At 43.0% G+C, this 24,223-nt stretch overlaps 1 protein-coding gene across 1 annotated transcript in view; it reads right to left on the bottom strand.

The window, feature by feature from the left end:
• Window positions 1-24,223, bottom strand: part of VWF (von Willebrand factor) — a 247,585-nt gene that overhangs the window by 203,434 nt on the left and 19,928 nt on the right. Inside the window, exons 6-8 of the mRNA XM_029911665.1 lie at window positions 16,579-16,703; window positions 3,773-3,989; window positions 857-979 (exon numbers count right to left, since the gene is read on the bottom strand). Of these exons, the coding sequence (XP_029767525.1) occupies window positions 857-979; window positions 3,773-3,989; window positions 16,579-16,703 (465 nt within the window). The remainder of the gene's footprint in view (window positions 1-856; window positions 980-3,772; window positions 3,990-16,578; window positions 16,704-24,223) is intronic.

Here is a 24,223-nt window from a genome sequence, read left to right as displayed (position 1 = left end):
CTGACTCACTCTTGCTTGCATATTTATACCTGCCTCTGGAAATTTCCACTACATGCATCCGAAGAAGTGGGTATTCACCCACGAAAGCTCATGCTCCTATACGTCTGTTAGTCTATAAGGTGCCACAGGACTCTTTGCTGCTTTTAGAGAGAGTTAAACATACATCTTTGTACACATCAGTGAAGTCAACACTATAAACATGAACTACAAGGCTATTCCCACTTAGAGAAGCAAGAGGAGGGAGAACAAGCTTTTTGAAGCCAAAGATCAAGCTTTCTTCGTATGTCAGTGATGGACATATTAGAGGAAGAGAGAAAAAACACATAGACCAAACTCTGCTCAGCTTAGCCATGCAAGTAGCCCCATTGAATTTAATGAGATAATGTGTATGAAGAAGGCAGTACGAAAAATTTGCCCCATAGATTTAAACCACTAAGGATCCTCCTGAACGAAATGTAAAATATCTCCCCTTTTTGCTTTAATAATCCCCCTCAGCAGAATCTTATCTTCTTCTTCTGAGAGTTGGCTCCTCTAACCTGAAGTAATTCAGAAGAAATTTGTAGATTTGTAGGCATCACATGGTGCAACCCCTGGCCTGGAAGGAATTCCTGCTGCACTAACTGGTGCTGATGTTCACAAAGACCTTTATTTTTTTAATTGAACTTAAATAGAAGTCCTTTCATAGAGCAAGCATACAGGCAGTATAGAAACTGACCTATTCTAGGGCACACACAAACAAAGAGAAGCGCTGATTTCAGGAACATTTGAAGACAGACACTGGTTTTCTTCTTCTCGTAAAATAGGTAACATCATTGCCAAATGTTTCTCTGTGTAAATAAATCAGTAAATAAATTACCAGGGCAGCTGCAGCCATCAGCACATTGTCCTTGACAAACTTCATTGATATTCAGACTCTGGCAGGTTTTGACACAAGGAGATACACACTCCTTATACTCCATGCCAACTGGACATCTTGGCCCTGAAACAATTAAACAAAATTAGAAATACATATCCCTTAATAACTGTTAATCTCTTTAATTATTGTAGAACAAATGACCAGTGTCAGAGATGAGGTCAGATCCTCTCTGATCAATGATTTCATTTTCGGGAACAAAATATTTAATAGATGTTAATTTTGTTGCTTAATTTGACAGTTGCATCTGCCGCTCTGTTCTATACAAGAACAAGACCTCTGTGAAAGCTTGAAAGCTTATATATTTCATCAACAGACGTTTGTCCAGTAAAGATATTACCTCACCCGCCTTGTCACTTTGTTCTATAGACATGTTTAAGGTTAAAAAAAAATTGTTTTTTCACAAATCACGTATCATCCATGTAAAGAAAGCAAATTACGTGACAATAATTCTGAGTGGAATCTGTGTGCTCCATTACTGAGAAAAGCCCTCCAAGGATATCTAGCTGCTTCCGATACAGAAATAGATTATTTACCTCCTAAAGACCCTCACATTTGTACAGCTCATTCACTGTGTCACACTGATGTCTTGTATTGCCAGAGAGAAGTGAATCAGGTGTGGGACCTGGAAATCCCAAAATATATCCTGGAGCTGGCCCAGCCTTAACATGCATGGGTTCATCTACCACATATCTCCTCGGCTTCTTTTTATGAACTATCATCAAATGACATTACTCATGGGACACACATAGCATGGCAGAGACAAATTTACCCAGAATGCTTGTATCAAAGGGCCCTCTGGTGACAACCACATGGACTGATTTGCACTGACAACACTACACCACGCAAGCAGAGTTTCTTTGCTGGGCAAGATGCTTCAGTAAAAGATAACACAAAAGAAAGCAATGTCCTCACATTAGGATTAGTGCACAGAGTACTCTTTCCCAGGGGACCATATGCCACACAGGCCTCACGTCTCTAGGAAGCAGCATAAGGTCCTCATCAGCAGAAGAAAAATATATCTAAGCTTGTCGTGACAGATATCCTTCAATATCCTGGACATTGTGGAATTAAGGTAAAATTTACTGAGGTTATATTTACACTGTGCACCTTATAGCAGCACAGCTGTGCCGCTACAGCCATGCCGCCATGTAAGGAGAGAGCTCTTCCGCCAACAAAATAAATCCGCCCCCAATGAGAGGCGGTAGCTTTGTGGTCAGGAGAGCATCTCCCACCGACAAAGCACTGTCCACACCAGTGCAGCGTAGACAAAGCCTGGGGTAAGTTTAATGCCCTCGGGGTCCGTTGTATTAAAAATGCAATTGTGTATTTGTTATTGGGAATTGTTTGTAATTTCTCTACGAGACTGACTAATGCAATTTCTGGGAAGGATTAGAAACTTCAAAGGACTTTTAGGATAATACATGCGAAGTGGATTTCCTTGGAAATACTGGGTGTGAATAGACTGCAAATGACTCATTGTGGGGGTGTTCATCCTTTTGAAGCTGTGCCTTGTGAACAACCCATTGTCCACTAATTACCTGCTCCTGGAAACTCCAGATCAAAGACCCCTAAAGGGTAGGCTAAAACTTTTCATGAGTGTGCTAGTTCTGAGCTGAGGCTGTTATGAACTTGTGATCAAGAAGAGACTCCTTGGTGGGCTTTGAAGGACTCATCACCTGCCTCAGCCCTTGTTCGAGTTGAGGTGATCTGTGGTAAGCTTATTAGCATATGTGTAGTTCTTGTATTGGTTTTCATATGTTTTCGCAGCAGTGCTTTTACTGTAAGAATAAAATGTGCTTGCATAGAAAGAACTGCTTGGTAAATCATAACTGTGGCCAGCTACACTGTTATTAGTCTCTGAAGAGCAAGCAAGCAGGCCTGCTTAGGCAGACTGACTGCCGGTGAATTCATAGCATAATCAGGGAGCTGTTCAGTCTGGGTCAGAAGGGAGAGAGATGGAGGTCTCCACCCAACAGACGTGATGCTGGGGAGCAGGAAACTTGCTGGGTCAGAGATGGGGAGTACAGGTGCAGTGGCCTAAACTCTGACACTTATCTCCTCCCCCAAAGAGTAAACAAGGACAAACAAATGCTGTTGATCTGTGGGTTTGACTAAAACCATAAATGAAAATAAACCTCCCTTCCCAACAGGATGGAGAATGGTTCTGGCCCTCCCCACTGGCAAACCAGGGGCTTGATTTTCCGTGCCCCACACCTTGTGTAGTTATTTCTGTCAGTGCAAGGAGAGTGTAATGTGGATGTAACACACTACCAGAACAGAATGGCAGCATCTTACACACACTTTGTACTAGTGTTAAAAACTATACAAAGTGCAGGGCAACAGAGAGACTCATACCCCAAGGAAGTAAGATGGCCTCATTTATTAGCCCATCTCTCCTGACTGGCAGCTCATACAGATGTTCTGGAAGAGGGCAGGTTCTCATCTCTTCCCTCACAGACTTTTAGCAGCTTCTTTGACCTGCTGGGTATTGGGTATGAACACCCTGTCACCTGACCCTAATGAATGTGTACTTCCCTGGTCAAAATAGGGTGATCATGTCTTGAGTCACATCTTATTCTGGAAGCTTATTGGCAGAGTTAGAAATCAAGCCACCTCATCCCAAAGCTCATGGCTGGCAGCACTCTACTGATAATGGAGCCACATCATGGATAGACAGTCCCATAGAGAAGATTCAAACTAGTAAAGAACGAGCCAACAAAATAATCTTGCTGGATAAACCAGGACAGGAGTAAAAGCTTTTTCTGACAGACCCTCTCAACTGCAATGTATAGATCTGTGGGTTAAGCAATAATAGCCTCACGGGGAAGCTTTGGAATCGTAATGATATAGACTTACTACACGAGCTGTCGTTGGGCCAGCCATCCACGATCACTCCTTGCTGAGCACAGCTCCTGGCATACTCAAGGAAAGTTGGACAGTGACAGTGCATGTCCTGAGCACAGGTGCACATATCTTCTTCACAGAGACCAATGAATAGCTCTGGATCAACTCGATGGTGGCATTTGGAGAATACTGAAGATGTCCTTAGCAGCTGGCACCTTTCCATGATGTCCTGCATAATTAGAACAAGTGAGGGGGAAAAAATCAAAATATTGTTACAAACTGTTTAGATCAGTGTTCCTCAACCAGTGGGTCATGATCTGTGGGGGGATGGTATGAAAGACAATCTGGGGGATTGTGGGGCTTTTAATATAATCTAAAGCAAAAGAAATGTTACTCCTCCACCCCCCACACACTGTTACCCTTCAAGGTCAATTATTAGAGTTTTAGTGTCATAAATTGTAGGGCCAGACAGGACCACCAGATCATCTAGTCTCACCTGCTGTACATCACAGGCCAATAAGCACCACCCAGGCACCTCCACACTAAGTCCAACAACCAGAATTATACCAAATTATTACATCCCTCAGGAGACTAAACTATTATGTGGCACAGGCAGAGAACAGAAAGGACCGATGTGCATCAATGTACCTTGACACACACACACACAAATAAATTATATCAATGACAACAATAAGTCTAATATTGTATTGCCCAATTCTAATATTTTTATCTAGACCCTGTTTTTTCACTGCAGGATTAGAAGATGAGTAAGTGTCACAGAAGTCATGGGAGTTACTCTGACCCTTGAATTTCCATACCAACGTTTGACATAATGGGTGTGAGCTAACTGATTTTATATAGAAGTAAAATATAGATATATGCAGGAAGCAATAAATAAATAATTAATCTGAGTCTGGCCTAGTTAAATGTTTAGCTGCTGGTAGTAGGAGAGAGATTAATTTAAACTGTCCAAGATGTTCCAAGGACTTTGACAAATTATAGCTGATTTTTCCTTCTTTTAATGAATCTTGTCAATGTATCAATATAGTTGATTATTGATATTTAAATTTGAAAATATAAACAATTATAAACTGGTTAAAAGATAGGAAACAAAAGGTAGGAATAAATGGTCAGTTTTCAGAATGGAGAGAGGTAAATAGTGGTGTCCTCAGGGGTCTGTACTGGGATCAGTCCTATTCAACATATTCATAAATGATATGGAAAAAGGGGTAAACAGTGAAGTGCAAAATTTGCAGATGATACAAAACTACTCAAGATAGTTAAGTCCAAAGCAGACTGTGAAGAGCTACAAAAGGATCTCTCAAAACTGGGTGACTGGGCAACAAAATGGCAGATGAAATTCAATGTTGATAAATGCAAAGTAATGCACACTGGAAAACATAATCCCAACTATACATATAAAATGATGGGGTCTAAATTAGCTGTGACGACTCAAGAAAGAGATCTTGGAGTCATTGTGGATAGTTCTCTGAAAACATCCACTTAATGTGCAGCGGCAGTCAAAAAGCGAACAGAATGTTGGGAATTATTAAGAAAGGGATAGATAATAAGACAGAAAATATCATATTGCCTCTATATAAACCCATGGTACACCCAAATCTTGAACACTGCGTTCAGATGTGGTCGCCCCATCTCAAAAAAGATATATTGGAATTGGAAAAGGTTCAGAAAAGGGCAACAAAAATTATTAGGAGTATGGAACGGCTGCCGTATGAGGGGAGATTAATAAAATTGGGACTTTTCAGCTTGGAAAAGAGACAACTAAGGGGGGATATGATAGAGGTCTATAAAATCATGACTGGTGTGGAGAAAGTAAACAAGGAAGTGTTATTTACTCCTTCTCAAAACACAAGAACTAGGGGTCGCCAAATGAAATTAACAGGCAGCAGGTTTAAAACAAACAAAAGGAAGCATTTTTTCATACAACGCACAGTCAGCCGGTGGAACTCTTTGCCAGAGGATGTTGTGAAGGCCAAGACTATAAAAGAACTAGATAAATTCATGGAGGATAGGTCCATCAAGGACTATTTGCCAGGATTGGCAGGGATGGTGTCCCTAGTCCCTGTTTGCCAGAAGCTGGGAATGGGCAACAGGGGATGGATCACTTGATGATTGCCTGTTCTGTTCATTCCCTCTGGGGCACCTGGCATTGGCCACTGTCAGAAGATAGGATACTGGGCTAGATGGACCTTTGGTCTGACCCAGTATGGCTGTTCTTATGTTCTTATTATTAATAAGCATAGAATTTGCAGCATCCAGCAGAAAAGTAATACAGATGTGGGAGCGAATTATTCCAAAAAGCCCCATTTTCTGAATCACTGTGAGTTTGTAACTAATCTTTGGCCACTTCAGAACACTCACTTGTAACTATGCTGCACACCATTATCCCTCAGATGTCCTCCAGAATGATAACAGGATAAGAAAATAATTCCTCTCGCTCCAAAGGCCTTTCCCACTACTATTGGAGCTAAAGGAGAATATCAGTTAGGTGTTGCACCAGAGGGTCTGTTTTACACAGGCACAAGCTGCTCTTTGTGAGTGGAGACATGTGCCTGCATGGAGAAACTTGCAGGACTGAGGTGGTTACACTGTGCTGCACAAGTTGCGAGCACCAGGGATTGACAATGTCTGTGTCCTGCCTTATAAACAAAGCATTCCTTTTTCTGCTAACTAGACCCATATACTTGCTTTTCTCTATCGGGAGGGACATTATTCAGCCTAATATTCATGCTGAAGCTGTTCTGATTCCATTCAGTAAAGGGCAGTAATTAGAACTGACAGTGTAGGGGCCAGATGTCAAGTATCAGAGCTGGAGTCAGGAACCAGGAGCAGAGTAGGAGCAAGAGTGATCGATCAACAGCTGCTAGGCTGAAGCACTAAGCAACCAGTAACTGCTGCTGCTGAGTTTAAAAGCAGGCCGCCTGGCTCCCTTCAGCCAATCAGGCAGTCCTACACAATGCAGCTGAGCTCATTAATCTGCCTGGAGGTTGGGCTTGACTAATCCTCAAACTCAGCTGAAGGCGCTCAATCCTGGCAGACAGACACCAACAATTCCCAATGGCGGTAACTTGCAAGATTTCAGAATTTGTTGTCATGCCAGGCTGGAACAAAAATAAAACCTTTCAGAGGTTTTCACAAAAACCAGGTTCCAGTCTCTGCTCAGCCTGATTCAGAGTAGAGTTTTTCCTCCCAAATCGTTCTCAATCAGGCAGAGTAGGGACTTAAATCTGTCCTCAAACAACAGCGCCGTAGTCACCCAGCCATAGAGAATCTCTTCACTCTCTTTTCAACCTTCCTGACAAAAGTTTAATGGAAACTGATATGTCCCCACAAAACATTTCAGCTTCCCAAAACAGCATATTTTGCCAAAATGAAATTTCAGAACATTTTCACTGACCATCTCCAGCAGTTGGACACACTGGTCAGTTCACTATTATTTAATCACTATCCTAATCTCAGTTTAATATAATATAAATTCTTTTCTTTTTGAATGTAGTTCAGTGTAAAGATGTAAGGAGTTGATAGTATTGTTCCATGAGAAATTTAAAAGGCCACTGATTTAATGTGTGGTAAATTACTCATGATTGGAGATGGGATCAAGCCATAACATTTTTACCTGGATTTTGAATCCCCTCCTCCAGTTTCAGAAACATTCAGTTGCCGGGGTATAGTTCAGCTAGCTGCAAAATTTAGGTCTGGACCCCAGTTTGGATTCTAAACAACCCTTGAGACTGGAAAAGTTTGGATCCCAGAATTTTAACCAAGTTACATTTCTATGATCTGTTGCTATGGGTATTGCTGTAGACTTGTGGGGTTTAAGCATTAATGGAAAAGAATCTCTGCAAATGTTTAACAGGACATTGCCAATTTGCAAAAAGATCAGTTTGTTTATTTTGTACATTTGACAGCACACCATGTATAGTCAGTTTCACTGTTTTCCACTCTATCGTTAATTAGTTTCAGACATATTTTGAAAGTTGGCCACTGATTCTGGGTGATTAGTGTGAGATGCCACAGACCTGATTTTCAGAAATGCTGAGCCACAAAACTTCACCTGGAGTTTTGGGTGCTCAGCACCTCTGAAAAATCAGGTCCAAGGCATTCCACTTTGGAGACCCAAATCAATGCCACTTGAAAATTCTGGCGTTAATCAGTTCCCCCTGATGTTTTTATGGCTCTTTCACATAGCAACAGGGGAGAAAATAAAAATATAGGAAACTGTGATTGTAAAACCACAAAAAATTACAGGGATATTTAGGAACAAATGTAGGACCTGACGCTACTTTGTTTATTTTTAGGTTTTTGTAATTCATCTGATTTCAAGTTGGCAGTGTCATTTTAAATGTGATTGGTGGCACCATGGCATGGATGATTCTTTGTGATCACAATTTGCTAACTTCTCTTCTCCCCTAATCCCACCGCACAAAATTGTCAGTGGAATTTTATACATTCTTCTGATTTCTTTTGCACTGCATTTCTGTTGCTCTCTGAATTGCATAACAAAGACAAATGCCATTAAATAAATATCACTAAAAATAATCTTTAAGGCTGAGTAAAGCATTTTAACATGAAAACAATGAACTCTATTTCCTTTATGTTTGAAATCTATTGTGCATCGATAAAGACAATATGTTCTATATATCATCTGGAAGGGATATACTTTGGGGTGGGCCTAATGTTTCTGGACTTTCATTTTATTTGGTTTTCTCACGGCTCCCTTATCAAATAAAGAATTTTAAAGAGGCCTGGCTGATTAAAAGCTCTCTGAAGCAGAAACCTAGTTTTCTGTGTTATGTTAGGTGCCTTCTACACCTTTGGGTGTGGTATAAATAATACACAACTTGCCACACTGACTCAGCCAAGCTTTCTCCCACACGCTGTAGGAGCTTGTATGAGACACCAGGGTAAGAGAGATACGGGGCCACTGTAACTCCATGACTTCACTGGAGTTAGTCTTGATTTATACCATTGTAAATTAGAGGAAAATCAGGCCCACAAGCTATGCACCTCTCCATTCACCTTCCAAGGTCTTGAGATAAACAAGATTCACTCAGCACTGGCTCTCTTTGTTGTATACAGAGAATACCCATTCTTATGCATCTTATCTTGTTCCCATTGAAGTCAATGGCAAAATTATCTGGTTACTAGGACTTTATTTATAGCTATAATACTCAAAGAATAGACAAGGACACCATGAAAGATAGACTCCGAGTACTGTTTCTAAGGGAAGGTAAAATCTTGAAAGTGAGGATCACATTTAAGAATGTACAAAAACCTTTTACCACTCTAAAAAAGCAGAGATCTCTTCCTGCAGGAGTATTGCTGCAAAGACTGTTCTTTGTTCCATCTGTATTACAAATACAGCTGTGTCGGGGCACTCCATTATAAAACAGTTTGGTTTTGTCTGTGAACATAGAACTAAACTGTTATAACTATGTTAAGGGAACAGACACACAACTCTTAAGATAAAGGACCCAAACTGAGCACTGGTGTAAAAGCGGATATAACGTCTTACTGGCTTACATTAAGGCTGAATTTCATGCTAGAGTTACAGCTCCTTTAAAAAAAAAAAAAAAAAAAAAAAGCTCTATGATTCAGCTGAGGCACAACCTTGTTCTAACTGTGTACCTCCTGGTTGTGTAACTACAGCAGGACCTTCATGAGCCAGGCATAAGACAACTATTATGATGATGATGTTTAGTACAGAAGTGCCTAAAGACCAAATAAGAATGGGGCCCCATCGTGCTAGGCACCGCACAAACACAGAGTAGTAGTGTCAAAATCTAGTCCCTCGTACAACTTCCCAACCTCACATCCAAGGATCAGTCTTTCCCATATCTTGTCTCCTACAACGTTCCACCCACTCCACTCTTCCAGCAATGCCATCCTTAGTGCCCCATTCAGTTCCTTCTCCCAATAACCCCTCCTACACCTTCCATCCATGGGATGACCCCCTTACCCAGGTTGCCAACCCATCATTCCCTCTTCATTTAATCCTTCCTAAAGTCCCACTCTTTCATCAATGCCCACAAGCAGTGAGCTCTTAACCACAAATAAAATATTCACCTTTGTTAACTCCCTCTCTGGATTTCCCAGCATGTCCTGTCTTCCACATGTCTGTTTTATTTTTTAAAACAGTGAGCTCTAGGAAGCAGGAACTATCTGTGTTCCATACAGTACAGTGTGGAGCTTATTGTTTATACTATGAACAATAATAATTACAATTTTCTCCTGTGATGGTCTATCTATTAGGGCTGGTTCGGAATTTTCTCTCTAAATGAATTTTTGACAGAAAATTTCCACCAAATTAAATTTTCGGCGGGACAGAAATACTGCTGATTCCTGTAACCAGGCTAAAACCCAATCTGTATGAACCAAGTCATTAACATGGTTACAAATCATAGTTAAACACAATTAGCCAAATGTACGCATACTGCAAACTGCAAGCAATACAGGGGCAAGCTATGTCCCTTGCATCTATTGTAGTGATAGCATAGCTTCGATCTGGGAGTCTTGCTTTATACAAGCGACAAAGAGTCCTGTGGCACCTTATAGAGTCTAGACTAACAGAAATATTAGAGCATAAGCTTTCGTGGGTGAATACCCACTTCGTCATGCGTCTGACGCTTTGTCGCTTTTTACAGATCCAGACTAACACGGCTACCCCTCTGATACTTCGCTTTATACAGGCATTTGTTATGCAGCTATTGCATGACTGAGCACAATTACTTACATGGCAAACTTTTTTGGACACTAAAAACTATCATAGGGGAGACCATATGTTTTCCTCTACCTTAACAATTGTTAGGAAATGGATTAAATCATAAGAAAGTGTATGAATTAACCTCAGCCCGTGATCTCATTTACTTATCCATCCCTAGAGTCAGCTGATAGGTCGTCACCACATGATGATACTTCATTTTCTCGGTGACTGAGATCATCACCCCAATACAGTGGTTAAAGTAGATGAGAGGCTGGGGAGATAACCAGGTTTAGAAGCCATCATCAGCGGTCTGGGTTTTATGAGATGATGCAGTGTTGCATCCTCTTGTGCTGCAGCAAGGGGAAGAGAATGGGGACCAGGGAATACATGTTTCTGAAGGGAGTTGAAGTCTCCAGGCAGGGCCATAGCCATCCAAGCAAAAGCGTGTGCATGGGTAGAGCCAGCATATTGCTGGTGCTTCCCATCCCCATTTTCTAGCAGGATGGAGAATGTGGCCAGGGTGGAGAATCTGTACAGATGCACAAAACAGGTAAAGATGGGGGCTCAGGGGGATCCTTCCATGGAACGTTGTCAAATGCAGGGAACTGCACAATTTAAAGACATGTCAAGACAGAGATTTTATGCAAAAATAGACAGAGCTGGTGTGTGCACTGAGGTGGGGTGGGGAGGGGGCTGTCTCCCTGGAGCGGAAAGGGAGGCAGCAGGAATTCTTTCTGTTGCCTTCTCCAGTGAAGGAGAAAGGCAGAGAGCAGGCAGGACTGACCTTCCTTCGGAGGAGAGGGGGTATATAGGGGTGTCACAGCCAGGATACCTCTTCTTCTCCCATCAGTTGCTGTTTCACACACTGGCAGGAAAGGTTAGGAGCCCCAGAAATAATGCAACTTCAGCTTCTCCTGCCTGGGAAGTGCTCACCTCACTAGCCACAGCAGAAGAGGAAATCTGAGAAAGCAGCAGGAGCTGTCCTCCCGCAACATCTCTTACTATTACCCCTGCACCCAGGCAGTTTCCCTGTCAGAGTTTTCATCTTGTCATGAGTAATCTGAATCCAGGCAATTCCATTTTTTCAAACCAATTTACAGGGCTCCACTGTTTGTCACACTTAATGCCAGGCTTTTTATTGAAGTCAATGCAAGAGCTCTAGTTTTGCCTTTGGATCAGGCCCATAGAGCTGTTCATCTTCCAAAGCATTTGTTAAACAAATCAAATTGTGAGGCACCTCTACAGAGACATGGTTTGAAACAGCAATTTGTGGGGGAAGAAAAGACAAGAACTCCAGATCTAGATGGGGGAGAGTAATGGCATGAACCAAAGCTATTGTTTTCTTCCCCTACCAGCTGACTGCCTCAGATCCAAAGGGGCTGAGAGATGGGGGAGATTTGCATTCCTGAAGCTGAAGCTAGCAAACAAAGGAATCTGTTTCTTGATTGAAAAGATCGGAATTCTTCAGCAAGCCCTCACTTTTGCTGGACTTCTATTAATAGTACAACGTTTATTCATGGCAGTGAATAAATTGAGTCAATGTTTGTCAAATGCTGTGGGCTCAGGAATTCACAGAATAGAGAAGCTCATTTCATTGGCCTGCGGAGCAAATGTCGTCTTGCAAAGCAGCAATATTTAACGTGGTTTATATAGAAGCAACTGTAAATTCTAATCCACTCTGTAAACTGTGTTCATTCTGCTTTAGAATCAAGACCAGGGCTGGGTGATTGCTGTGGCCTTGTCTACAATGGCAGAATTTTCCAACAAATTCAAACTGATTTTGATAGACAAAGCTCCAGTGGCCCCAACCAGTTATAAGAACTGTTCCAGGCACCAAAGCCTCGTCCACACTGCAGTTCCAACCAGTTTTAGAATGGGTTTGTATTTTGGTGCAGTCAAGCAAACCAAACCCAGCAGGTCTCACAGAGCCTTGGCACCATAAATAAGGCAGATTTCTATCAACTCAGAAACCAAGGTAAACTCTCCATAGACCTAAACTCAGGCTTAGGAAAAAGATGTTCACTGTCATTATCCATTACTATGAACTACCACTATGAATGACAATGAACAGTTATTGGACCAGAGAAAGAGTGAGGATTATTCTGGAGTTTAGTGGTCAGGGCACTCACCTAGGATGTGGAAGACCCAAGCGTTAAGTCTCTGCTCCAAGGTCTAATTATTTATAAAGAGTGGAACAGCTTCAGCAGGAGAGAGGAGACTCAACCCAGAATATCTCATAGTTCAGTGGTTAGGGCACTCTTCAGGGAAGTGGGGGGACCCCTGTTCAAATCCCCTCTCCACATCAGGCAGAGCGGGGAATTGAATCCAGGTCTGCTACATCCCAGGTGAGTTCCCTAATAGCTAGGCTAACAGTTGTAAGGCCTCCTTCCCAGTCCCCCCAAAAATATTTTAACCAAAACTATTGTATTTTTGGCAAATTTCTGTCAAATTCGTGACTTGTTCCAGGTCAATCAAAACTGCATTTTTTGGTGAATAAATAATTAATCTGAAAAATGTCACCCAGCTCTAGCTGAAAGTTAGCTCAGGTATGTCTCCATGTACCACAATGACACCTCTGATTGCAGTGAAGACATACCAGATGGGGTAGGCAGGGTTCCACTTGCATCCATAGTTAACACATTTCCACAGCCAATTCTCTAGATTCTAGGGGCCTGGGGCTACAAGTTTGGGGTTGCAAGTACATTCCGATGAATTTTAGAATGTTTAATAGGAATATTGTTATTCAGAGGCTCAAAAGGTTTAGGGGTCTGTGTAAATAGCCAGAAGCTCCTCTGAACATAAGTAAGCCCCTCCTCTGTGTGGCTGAGTAATGAACAATCAAATATCCCCAGAGCAGGAACTTTCTACATCATATTTCCTCTATCATCTTAGGCCCAACTTAAAAAGCATTGATCTAGATTAGCCCCGAGTTTCCAACTGCTCAGCCAAATTCTGATCGTTCTATCACTGTCAATCTAGAGCTATGCCAAAGTCAGCCGACTTACTCCGAATTCACACCAGCGTACACAAGATTAGCATTAAATGGGTTAAAAATTGATTTCACCATAACCACCACACTCTGTAATACTGAATGCACAGTACGTGAACTCTTAAATAACTGCTTTGTTCCTAAAGCAGTGAGGATTTGTACGTGTTTACTGCATGCCTAATGGAAACAGAGGGCATATTTATACCTGCAAAGCAGAGGCAAAAAAGGATAGATGGAGCCCAAGGGAAAGACCCTTGGCTGAGTCACAGCATCTTTGCATCACTCCAGAAAAACAATGCTACCCCCATGATGACTAATTTGAGGATCCCCTGCCTCGGGGAATCCTTGGGGAACATGGAGTCACCAGAGCAGCTACTAAGGCAGCACCTGTTGCAGCAGCTGTGGAAAAAAAGAGGCATGACTGAGGCCTCCTTACAAATTGGTGATCTCCAGGTGCAGAATATCCCCCAAGTGCTCTTGGCACCTGATGCAGTTTAGAGCAGCCTTCAGGCAAGCTCTGTTCAGCATTGGGCAACCAAGGACACACATTGCTGGCTCAGGATATAGGCAGGATATAAGTGGCACCTTTGCACACAGCCCTCCTGAGCCTTGCCCAGTGCTTCTTTGGCCGCAGCCCAGGAGTATTTTTATGCAGCCTTCAGAGGAAACTGCTAGGGTGGGTAATGGCAAGAGAAAAAGAGGATGTTCACTAACTAGGCATAAGCTGTAATACTGAGGGGATTTTTCCACCCTCGGTGTCCAGATGTTGATCAGAACAGTATTGAGATAATATGAAAATCTGGGGGTACCACGAGACCAGTCTCTATTTGCATCTGGCACTGCAATCAGCAGAATGGCCCTAAAAGTATTCTCCAGCAAATGTCACTACTAAACCAGTTAGCAGGGTGATCGTGGCATGCCCAAGCAGCACATGTATTGTACTAATGACAATTCTCTGATGACAGATTAGACTGACTTGCACTGCACCTGTATCAGATTCCCAAGTGCAACTCAGAGCCATAAAATGCAGCCCCTGGCTGCCCTCATCCCCTAACTATTCAGTGAGGACAGAATTGATCAGCTGCAGATTTTTAGTGGTAGGAAGCTCAAACAATAAAACATTTCTGTTCCTCTTCCAAAGAAGATCTGAGCAGAAGTAAATTTTGTGGGACTGTGCATTTACTATCAATCAAATGCACACCCGTTGAGATGGAAATTATGTAGAGACTTGTCACCCCTGAAAAGCTGCCAAATCACACTGTCACACTGTTTGGTGCCCCTGGGTATTAGTTAAACCAGTGAACAGGAGTTGCTGGATCAAAGGGACACATCATATTAAAAATACATTTTTTTCAGTACCAGGGCCCGACCCTGTAATGAGATCCATGCAGGAACATCACTGGTTCCACACAGACCTGCCTGTATGCATCTCATCACAAGATCAGGACCAAACCTCTTTGCCTGCATTACAAATTACACTTCAGATCAGGCCTTCTGAAACATTTTCATAGTGCAGACCACATGGTACTACACAGATTGTCTCATGGACACTTCCCCTCATGGTCATGAGCATGCAGCCAACCTTCCCTCCTATTGATAACGACATAACATCCCTGTGGCCCTTGCCAATGTAGAACAGTAATATCCAAAAAAGTGCATCATCGTGTAGTTTTAGCTTCTTTTAATGAAGTCTAGCAGCTGGGGAAAAGAGGAGAGACAGCACCAGTTGACCAGCCGACTTTCCATACACCACCCACAGCTGCTCGGCAGGCCATTAGAGGCTCTTGAACTGCAGTTCATTGAAAACACTTCCTTTATGGGTCAGAGTTCATGCTGTTTACTTTTTGCATCTCCCACTGCTTTAAAAAAAACCAACTAGGCTAGGAATGTGCATGTTTATTTGTAATTAGTTTTAGCCTATTTCACCTTCAGGGCACTAGCACAGGGCTGCCGCAATGACTGAGCTGCTAGCAGTTCAGGGGGGTGTTTCTTAAAAAGAAACTGCTCTCATTGGTATTTAAAAAACCACCGAAATATTTCTACTGGTTTTGTAAAAGCTTATTCTTACTAATGTTAAGTTGATACATATATGGTCCCCCATCATCACCACAGTATCTGAGCGCTTCATTATCTTTAATGGACTTATCCTCATGGCACCCCTGTGAAGTAGGAAAGTGCTATTATCCCCATTTTACAATGGGGAACTAAGCCACAGACGGTATGTCTACTCCGCAACTAAGCACCCGCGGCTGCCCCTTGCCAACTCGGGCTCGCAGGGCTGGATCTGTGGGGCTGTTTCACCGCAGTGTAGACTTCTGGGCTTGGGCTGAAGCCCAAGCTCTGGGACTCTCCCACCTCACAGGGTCCTAGAGCCAGGGCTTCAGCCTGAGCCTGGAAGGCTACACAGCCATGAAACAGCCCTGCAGCCCGAGTCCTGCGCGCCTCAGCTGGTTGGCACGGGGCAGCCATGGGTGTCTAGTTGCTGTGTAGACATATCCAGAGACATTAAGTAACTTGCCCAAGATCACATAGGAAAAATTTGTGGGAGAGTAGGGAATTGAACCTAGTTGTCACAAATCCCAGGATAAACCCTTAACCACTGAACTATTCTTCTTCTTCTTCGGCCAGGTCTACACTACACACTTACTTCAGTATAACTATGTCGCTCGGGGTATGAAAAATCCACACCCCTAAGTGACATAGTTTAACTGACCTTAACCCCTCTCCCCCCGTATAGACAGCACTATGTCAGCAGGAGAGCTTCTCCCACCAACAGAGCTACCACCTCTTGGGGAGGTGGAGTAACTAAGCATTTGTAGTATAGCCCTGCCCTTAGACAAAGGCCTGAGTGAGTTTGAAGCTCCACCTACATAAAGACTGGTGTTGTAGTACTGGGCATATACTACTTCTGAAGCTTGATTCAGGCTATTAGGGCCAATCATGTGTGGAGCTAAGCACCTGAAATCGCCCTGGAAGTTAATGGGAGATGAAGACACTCCAGACTTTGCAGGATCATGCTCTAACAAGTAGGTTCCCAGGAATAAAACTATTACTGGCTTCAATAGGAGCAGGACTGGGCTCACAGTCTATTGGTATGGCACCAACCTTATCTGCAAATTCGGATGAAATATTGCAGGTGTTGCTTGGAGCAGGCATTCTTTTGCATCGCTTATCTTCACTGTGCAAGGCCCAGGAATTAGCAAAATCATAGCTGCTTTCGACCAGGGTCCCTGTGAATCATGAAAAAGGGGAGGAGACAGGTGTTTAGGGGCTTGAGTAACTAAGGACCTGCGCTGACTTTGTGAATTTGAGACACTCATGAATTGTGTTTTAATCAATCTACAACGTTAAAGCATTCCCCTTCCAACAGATTGTTTATGGAAAACTACCCAGAGCAATCAGGACTGAATCCAGCAAGGAGTTCTTCTACAATCACCTCCCCACACAACGAACAGACAAGGCAGATGAGTGCTAATGGCTGTGGGAGGCAGTTCCCATCATTGCTCAACTCTACAGGAAGAGATTAATTATTTAACTACATTCTAGATGTTATTTGCTGGTCAGATAAATTCTGCTTGGAGCCTAAGTGCACTGGGGTGTTTTTTCTGTGTTTTTTTTTTTAAATACAAATAATAGAAATTAGAGATTGAAACAAAATAATTAAGTCACCATCCACCTCCCAACTAAGATAGAAGCGTTTCTTACAGCAGCTCAATTTCCCCCCCTTTCTGCAACCATTTTTTTAACCTTTCACATCCCATAATTCTTTGGGCCATTGTCATTTGAACGATTAGTGCATTTATTGGACCTCACTGCTGTGTTGTATCATGTGCAGTCAATTCCACCTATGTAAAAACATCGTTTTAATTCGGTAGAATTTAACACCCACTTTGTATTGGCATGGTTGTGCTAGGCTGTGGGGATTTAGGCCCTGTGGCTGCTAGCTACTGGGAAGAGGAAGCTACAACCCCACTCCTTCCACTCCCTCTTGTTGACATGGGGGCTTATTTCATGCCTTCACCATTCCTTCCTTCTCCATCTTCCAGCCACTTACAAAGGGAACACCTCTTTCTCTCCATCTATCGCTGCCGTAAAATGCTTAATTTCACATAGTTTGACTTGCCAACTCTTGAATATTATTGTGACGCTTGTGATTTTTGATGTTTTCTTAAAGGTCCAGCTCCTGGAGTCATGTGAAGACGTGAGAGACTCTGCTTTTTCTCTTTTTTTTTTTCTTTCTTTTCTTTAAGTCAGTTTCTAGCCATCATGGGTGCAGAAAAAAGCTTGAAAATGTGTCCCAAGCATATCCAATGTGATCCCAACAGTTGTTATTTTAATAATCTCATGATTTTTAATGCAATGATGTTTGAGGTCTGATTCAGACATTTTGAACATTTGTAGTTGGCAATACTGTACTAGTCAGGAGGGATTTTTCCAGAAGTCAATTTCCCAGTCTGTCCTGGGCAAATACACGCTTCTCTATGTTTATGGGACGGGTTGATCCAGTAACCAGTGCACTACTCATGGCTCATCTCCACCTACCAGGGGATTGACGTGCAGTGATCCATCCACCAGGGGTCGATTTAGCGGGTCTAGTGAAGACCTGCTAAATCAACTGCCGATTGCTCTCCCGTTGACTCCGGTACTCCACAAGAACGTGAAGCATAAAGTAAGTCAACGAGAGAGTTTCTCCCATCAACCCAGCCCAGCGTACACACTGCAAAAGGTTGACCTAGGCTACGTCGACTCCAGTTACGTGACTAACGTAGCTGGAGTTGTGTAACTTAGGTCGACTGTTCCCCGTAGTGTAGACCTGCCCTCAGTCACAGTAAGCAACATTCTAACAGCATGCCAGCTGAGAATGGAGAGCAGTGAAGGCTGAGAGGGACGATGATTGCTCTCTGTAAGTACATCACATCAGAGGGGGTATACACCAGGGAGGAAGAAAAGCTATTTAAGTTAAAGGAAAATGCTGACATACAAACAAATGGATATAAACTGACCATGAATAAATTCAGGCTGAAAATTAGAAGTTTTCTAGCCATCAGAGGAGTGACGTGTTGGAACAGCCTCCCAATAGGAGTAGTGGGGGCAAACTAAATTAGCTTTAAGATAGAGCTTGATAAATGTACAGGTGGCGGTGTATGACAGGATTACCTGTGAGGATCGGAGACTGGGGTCAGCAGCCCTAGGGGTCCATTCCAGTCCTATGTCTTATGTTCCTAAATCTCATGCCTCTGTGGTCAGGAAGGACATTCCCCTTCCCCCACCAATAAATTCTCTCTCTCAGCTGCTTGGCTGGTGAGTCTCACCCACATGTTCAGGAGGTAAGTGATCACCATTTTGGGGATGGGGAAGAAATTTTCCCCCAGATCAAAATTGCGGTTTTTTGACCTTCCTCTGCAGGGCGGCATGCAAGACACTTGCTAGGATCATCTGGGCTCATCCCAACTAATCAATTCCCTGCCATTGCAGGGCTCTCAAGCACAGGTGCACATCAGTCCCACTCATTCTCTGCCTATGGCACACAGAAGTTTAGTCTCCTAAGGGCTATCATCTAATCCAGGTTGTTGGGCTCAATACAGGGGTAACTGGATGGGCTTTGGTGGCCTATGATGTGCATGCGGTCAGACTAGATGATTTGGTGGTCTCTTCTAGCCTTAAATTCTAGGACTCTAATCTCCCCTCCCATCCCAGAGACCATCTTTTTGTTCGGTGTTTGCACAGGGCCTCACACAATGGGGTCCTGGTCTGAGACTGGGGCTCCTAGGCACTACCACAATACACACACACACACACACACACACACACACACAGTGCATTTATTAAAAGTGACTTGCCTTTTCCAGTGTTCTGAAAGGAGCAGGGAAAGGAGTCAATCTTAAAATCACAGTACTATAAATTTTCACATGCACAGACCCCTTGTCTGCAGCTGATATTAGAGCAAAAGCCTTTGCTCTCAGCAACTCATTAAATATTGTTCAAACTATCCCCAAAGGTCCAGAATATTTTACTTATGATGATTATTAATTACATATTCACAGTAGCACCTAGAGCCCCAACTGAGATGGAGGTCCCATCTACCAAACACAAAGGGTCTGCCTACACTGCAGACAGACACCCATGGCTGGCCCATCCCAGCTGACTCGGGCTTGCAGGGCTCAGGCGAAGGGGCTGTTTAATTGCAGTGCAGATGTTTGGGCTCAGGCTGGATCCCTGGCTTTAGGACCCTGCAAGGTGGGAGGGTCCCAGAGCTCAGGCTCCAGCCCAAGCCCAGAAGTCTACACAGTAATGAAACAGCCCCACATCCCCAGCCCCCCGAGCCCAAGTTGGCTGGCATGAGCCAGCTGTGGGTGTCTAATTGCAATGTAGATAGACCCATAGTGAGATGCAGTCCCTGCCCCTGAAAAGTTTATGCTATAAATAGATAAGGAATGGGAAGGGAATCAGAAGCACCAAAAGCTAAAACATGAACTTGGGAAAGTCACAGCTGGGATCAGAACCCAGGTCTCCTATCCCGTAGACCACACTTCCAAAGCATTTTAAACAGCATAACGAGACATGACGAACACATGCAGACCTGGTCTCCAGATGTTAAGAGCAGGACGTGCATGGTTTCATTATAAACAATACATAATAACCAGCGACACTAAATAGACACACAAGAAAATTAATTCAAGCAGCATCCTTAAGTCTCTCTCACTCAACTGTCATCAGATCTTTTCCTCACCAGGACTAACCACAACTGGGCACCTTCAAATCTAGAGCTGTACATAGCATATTGAGCTCTCCAGCTTGTCCCCTGCCCAATTGGCATAACGGCCACCTCTGGGAGGGTCTGACGTGATAAAACCCAATCCTCCATTTCAAACCCCTTTTGCCAACCACGCACAGCTCCTCATGTAGAGAAGCAGTTATTTTTTATCTGGATTGTAACAGCCCCTGTAATGTGCTAGGATACATTACAGTAGCAGCAACAGCCCGTATGATGTACTTTCCAAATACAAACAAAGGCACAGGCCTTGCCCCAAAACTCACAGTCTGAGTAGACAAGCAACATATGATGGACACAGGGGGACAGGAATAAAAACGACAAGGAATATGTATTTCTCAAATAAGCATCATCTTTCCTCACTTGCCCTTTGTCTTGCTACTAATAGTTGACAGTTTTCTTAGGATTCACGACAGAAGTGGGTCTTAAGGAGGAAGTTGAAGGCGGAATGGACAGTGACATTACAGAGCAGTGTCCTGACTGTGCAGGGACAAACTGCTGCATCCACACACAATCCCAGCAACTTCAAGGAGGCTCCAGGAAGGTGGACTGCTGCTCTCCCTTTGAGTCAAGTGCAGGATCGGGGCCCTGTCCAGGTTAAACAGTTTGAGAATCATTGCTCACTAAATCGGAGACTGAGGGAGACGAGCGAGGGAGAATTATAGAAATGTGGGACTGGAAGAGACCTTGAGAGGTCATCTAGTCCAGCCCCCCGTCTTGAGGCAGGAATAAGTATACCTAATCAACCCTGACAGATGCCTAAATATTTAAAGCAGGCATCTAAACATTTGAATACTGAGTTAGGTTGCCTGTAGGAAGAAGACAATGAAAGAGAGAACGGAAAAAACCAGCAAAGGAGTCTGATTCTCCACTGCCTTCTCCAGTGTGTTATTTGTATTTGTATTTGATGGCACTTTGTACAGATATGACTACAGTAGGCTCAAGGCAGTGGGCAACCCAGACTGTTTGTCTCAGGTGTTCCTCAAATCAAGACACTGGATGCAATAATGGTATTGAGAGGTAAGCAGCTATCAGATGAGCCCTAACACAAGGCTCTCTCTTGTTCTGACCTGGCTCATCATTAACTCCCAACAGTCAAGTGGATATTTGTGTCTGTTTTATCTTCTAAAATATTTGATACCGAGCCATTTCCATTTTCTGTGTTCCAAAATATCTTCTGAAAAAAATGAGGGAGACTTTCAAAAGGCAGCTAGCCATCTAACTCCTATTGAGCACCAACAGAGATGTGCGTGAAGTCATTACCTCTTGTAAAGTCATTGTATGGCCATTTAGGTACATTGGAGAATATAGGTAATGGACCTTTACATGTTTCTGCAGATGGACATTTTGGAGAGGACTCACCAAACCATCCTCCCCTTTACACATCACTATCAATGAGCTAGATGATTCTCAGATACTTCACATACCTTGCAGGAGTACAAAAAATGAGTGACAGAATTATCTGTGGTATGTACAGAATGCTTCACGCTGAGATAAGAACTGAATTCTAAGATTACCATGTTAACCACATAAAACTCATCGTCATTCTACTAAACCGTATTTGGAGGTAAAGGGAGCAGAGGAGAGGGGGCACTCTGGTGGTGGGGGAAATAAAATATAAAATTAAGGGGGAACAAGGAAGCCAAGGGAAAGCATGGAACTTCTTAAGCACATAGATAAGACAATTAACTGAACCTTTAGGGATAACTAGTTTCCTACTCTGAACCCATCTGTACAGCTGTAGAACACCATTATCTGCTTCTTTGTGCAGAGTTCCTTTCACTTTTTGGTAGCATATAATTTAGTTCTTTTTTAAAAGGTATTTTGGTTTAGCTGAGTAGTTTTTCAGACATTTAATGAGGTGCTGAAAATCTGATTTCAACCAGTACTGAAGTTTCATCAATTCCTGGCACATTTTCTAATACTTAAAGGTTTCTCAAGCCACTCTTCCCTGCTCTAATGCAGTCTCATCACCTTTGGCAGACACTTTGGAGAACAATGTTCAGTTAATAGCACATCAAAATCACTCATCCACTGCCCTTTGTACGATAGGGGTGGGATTTTCTAAAGCACTCAGTTGGTCTAACTCACCTCACATTGAAGAAAATGGTAAAACTCCCATTGACTTCAATGGGAGCAGAGTTAAACCAACACTGAAGTGCCTTAAAAATTCCCACCCTGTGTGTGCATGTGTTGATAAAAGTATGGGAATTGGATGCCCTATCATTACAGTCCCTGTGTTGGAAAATAGGGCCCATAGTCTTTTTCAAGGCTACTGACAATGCTGCTTATTAGACATGTCAGAAGATAGATCTCAAGGAGAGGGTCAGATCACACCTGCTTCCTGGCACTACTGAGAATCATTCCAAACATTCTGGGAGCCTTAGCAACTTCCACTTGGAACTTGTTCTCTGGCTCCATGAGTCAGCTTTAACAGAAACATTTTATGACCTTAGATCTCTTGTTTTCAATGTTCAGCTTATCGGTCTGTGCACATATTGCTCTGATATTGCTGACCTCATGTTTCTCTCTGCTATGGAAAAAACATATTGCCATGTTGTATGCAAGAAAGGTTCTTCTAGTTCTAGTTGCATAACTCTGACTTTTAGAGGGTAGGCGCTCAATGCTGTCTGCGTATCAGGCCCCTTTAGAATTTTTGAAGGTGGGGACTCGTCAGTTCTGAAAATTTCAGCAGGTTTCCCTTTCATTTCCCTTGCACCTCGACAGGCAGTAGGGTATTAATAAGATACAGGTCTAAGAGTCAGGAGAGCTCAGCTCTGTTTCTGGATCTGCTACAGACTTCCTGTGGGATCTTGGGTCAGTCACTTAACCTCTCCATGGCTCATCTGTAAAATGACTGGATGCCTCATAGGGATGTTATTTATGGAGTCTTGCTTCACTGAAGTTTGGAATGAACTTTGAAATCCTTTGATAGGAGCCACTATACAGATGCAAAGTTGCATTATTATTCAAGTACATTTATGCTGCATCTGAACATCTGGGAAGACAATATTGATAACCTCTCAACACTACTCAAAGCATTAGATATCATTCACAGTTGCTCATGCTATAGCCCACATCTCAGGAGCTTAAGGGCAGCAGAGTGTGGCCTGCCAATTTTCAGACTCAGAATTGGAGCAGACTCAGAATATCAGGCCCTTGTCCAAAAAGTGGCCACATGTGTTGTTTTATTACGAGTGCATTCATTATCTGGGGAGAGATTCCCAGCTGCATGTTTCCTATTGCTGTCCTGGCCAAAGAATCCATATCCATAGAAAGGCACCGGGATTCATGTAAGATAAATATTTGTGTATAAAGTTATGCTCTTGAAAGTGAGGGGATAATAGGCCTGGCTTGCATTAAGTAGAGTGAGCTTTTTCACACAGCACTGCAAATGCGCCTTAATCCTGACTTACAGCATCCATCACCAAGTATCACTCCCAGATGGTCCCATAGTTCCAGCTCTAGCCTAGGTGTGAGGAGATGCAGGATCAAATTGCCTATTCTACCCCATAGTTTCTGCATGATCTTGTGTAAATCATTTAGTTTCCCCAGTGCCTCAGTTTCCCATCTGTAAAATGGGGACAGTGCTTCCCTATCTCACAATGCTGTCATGAGGATACAAATCCATCAGTCACTGTGAGGTGTACAGATGCTTTGGCTACCAGGAAGTACATCAATAGATAGCTGAGCACTGGGAAAGAGGGTTGCAGCTGTACACTAATGACCTGAGCAAAGACTGCCTGTCAGTTAAAGCTGCAGGGTCTTAGAAAGTGGCCAGGATGAGATTAACATATTACATTTCATTTACAAACCATGACAGAACTTGAAAACATCTCCATAGCAGGAACTGGCTCACTGTAAGTATCAGTGCACCACTGCTCCTTACTGAGTGGAATCAGAACTGTGTACCTGTGCATGATGGACCCTCTACTGCTACCAACAGTTGGAGTTGCTCCTATAGCTTCAGTAGCAAGG

Source organism: Terrapene carolina, unplaced genomic scaffold (assembly GCF_002925995.2).
Source record: "Terrapene carolina triunguis isolate 2854851 unplaced genomic scaffold, T_m_triunguis-2.0 Scaffold112, whole genome shotgun sequence".
NCBI lineage: Eukaryota > Metazoa > Chordata > Testudines > Emydidae > Terrapene > Terrapene triunguis.
This window is presented reverse-complemented; position numbering and strand designations above follow the sequence as displayed.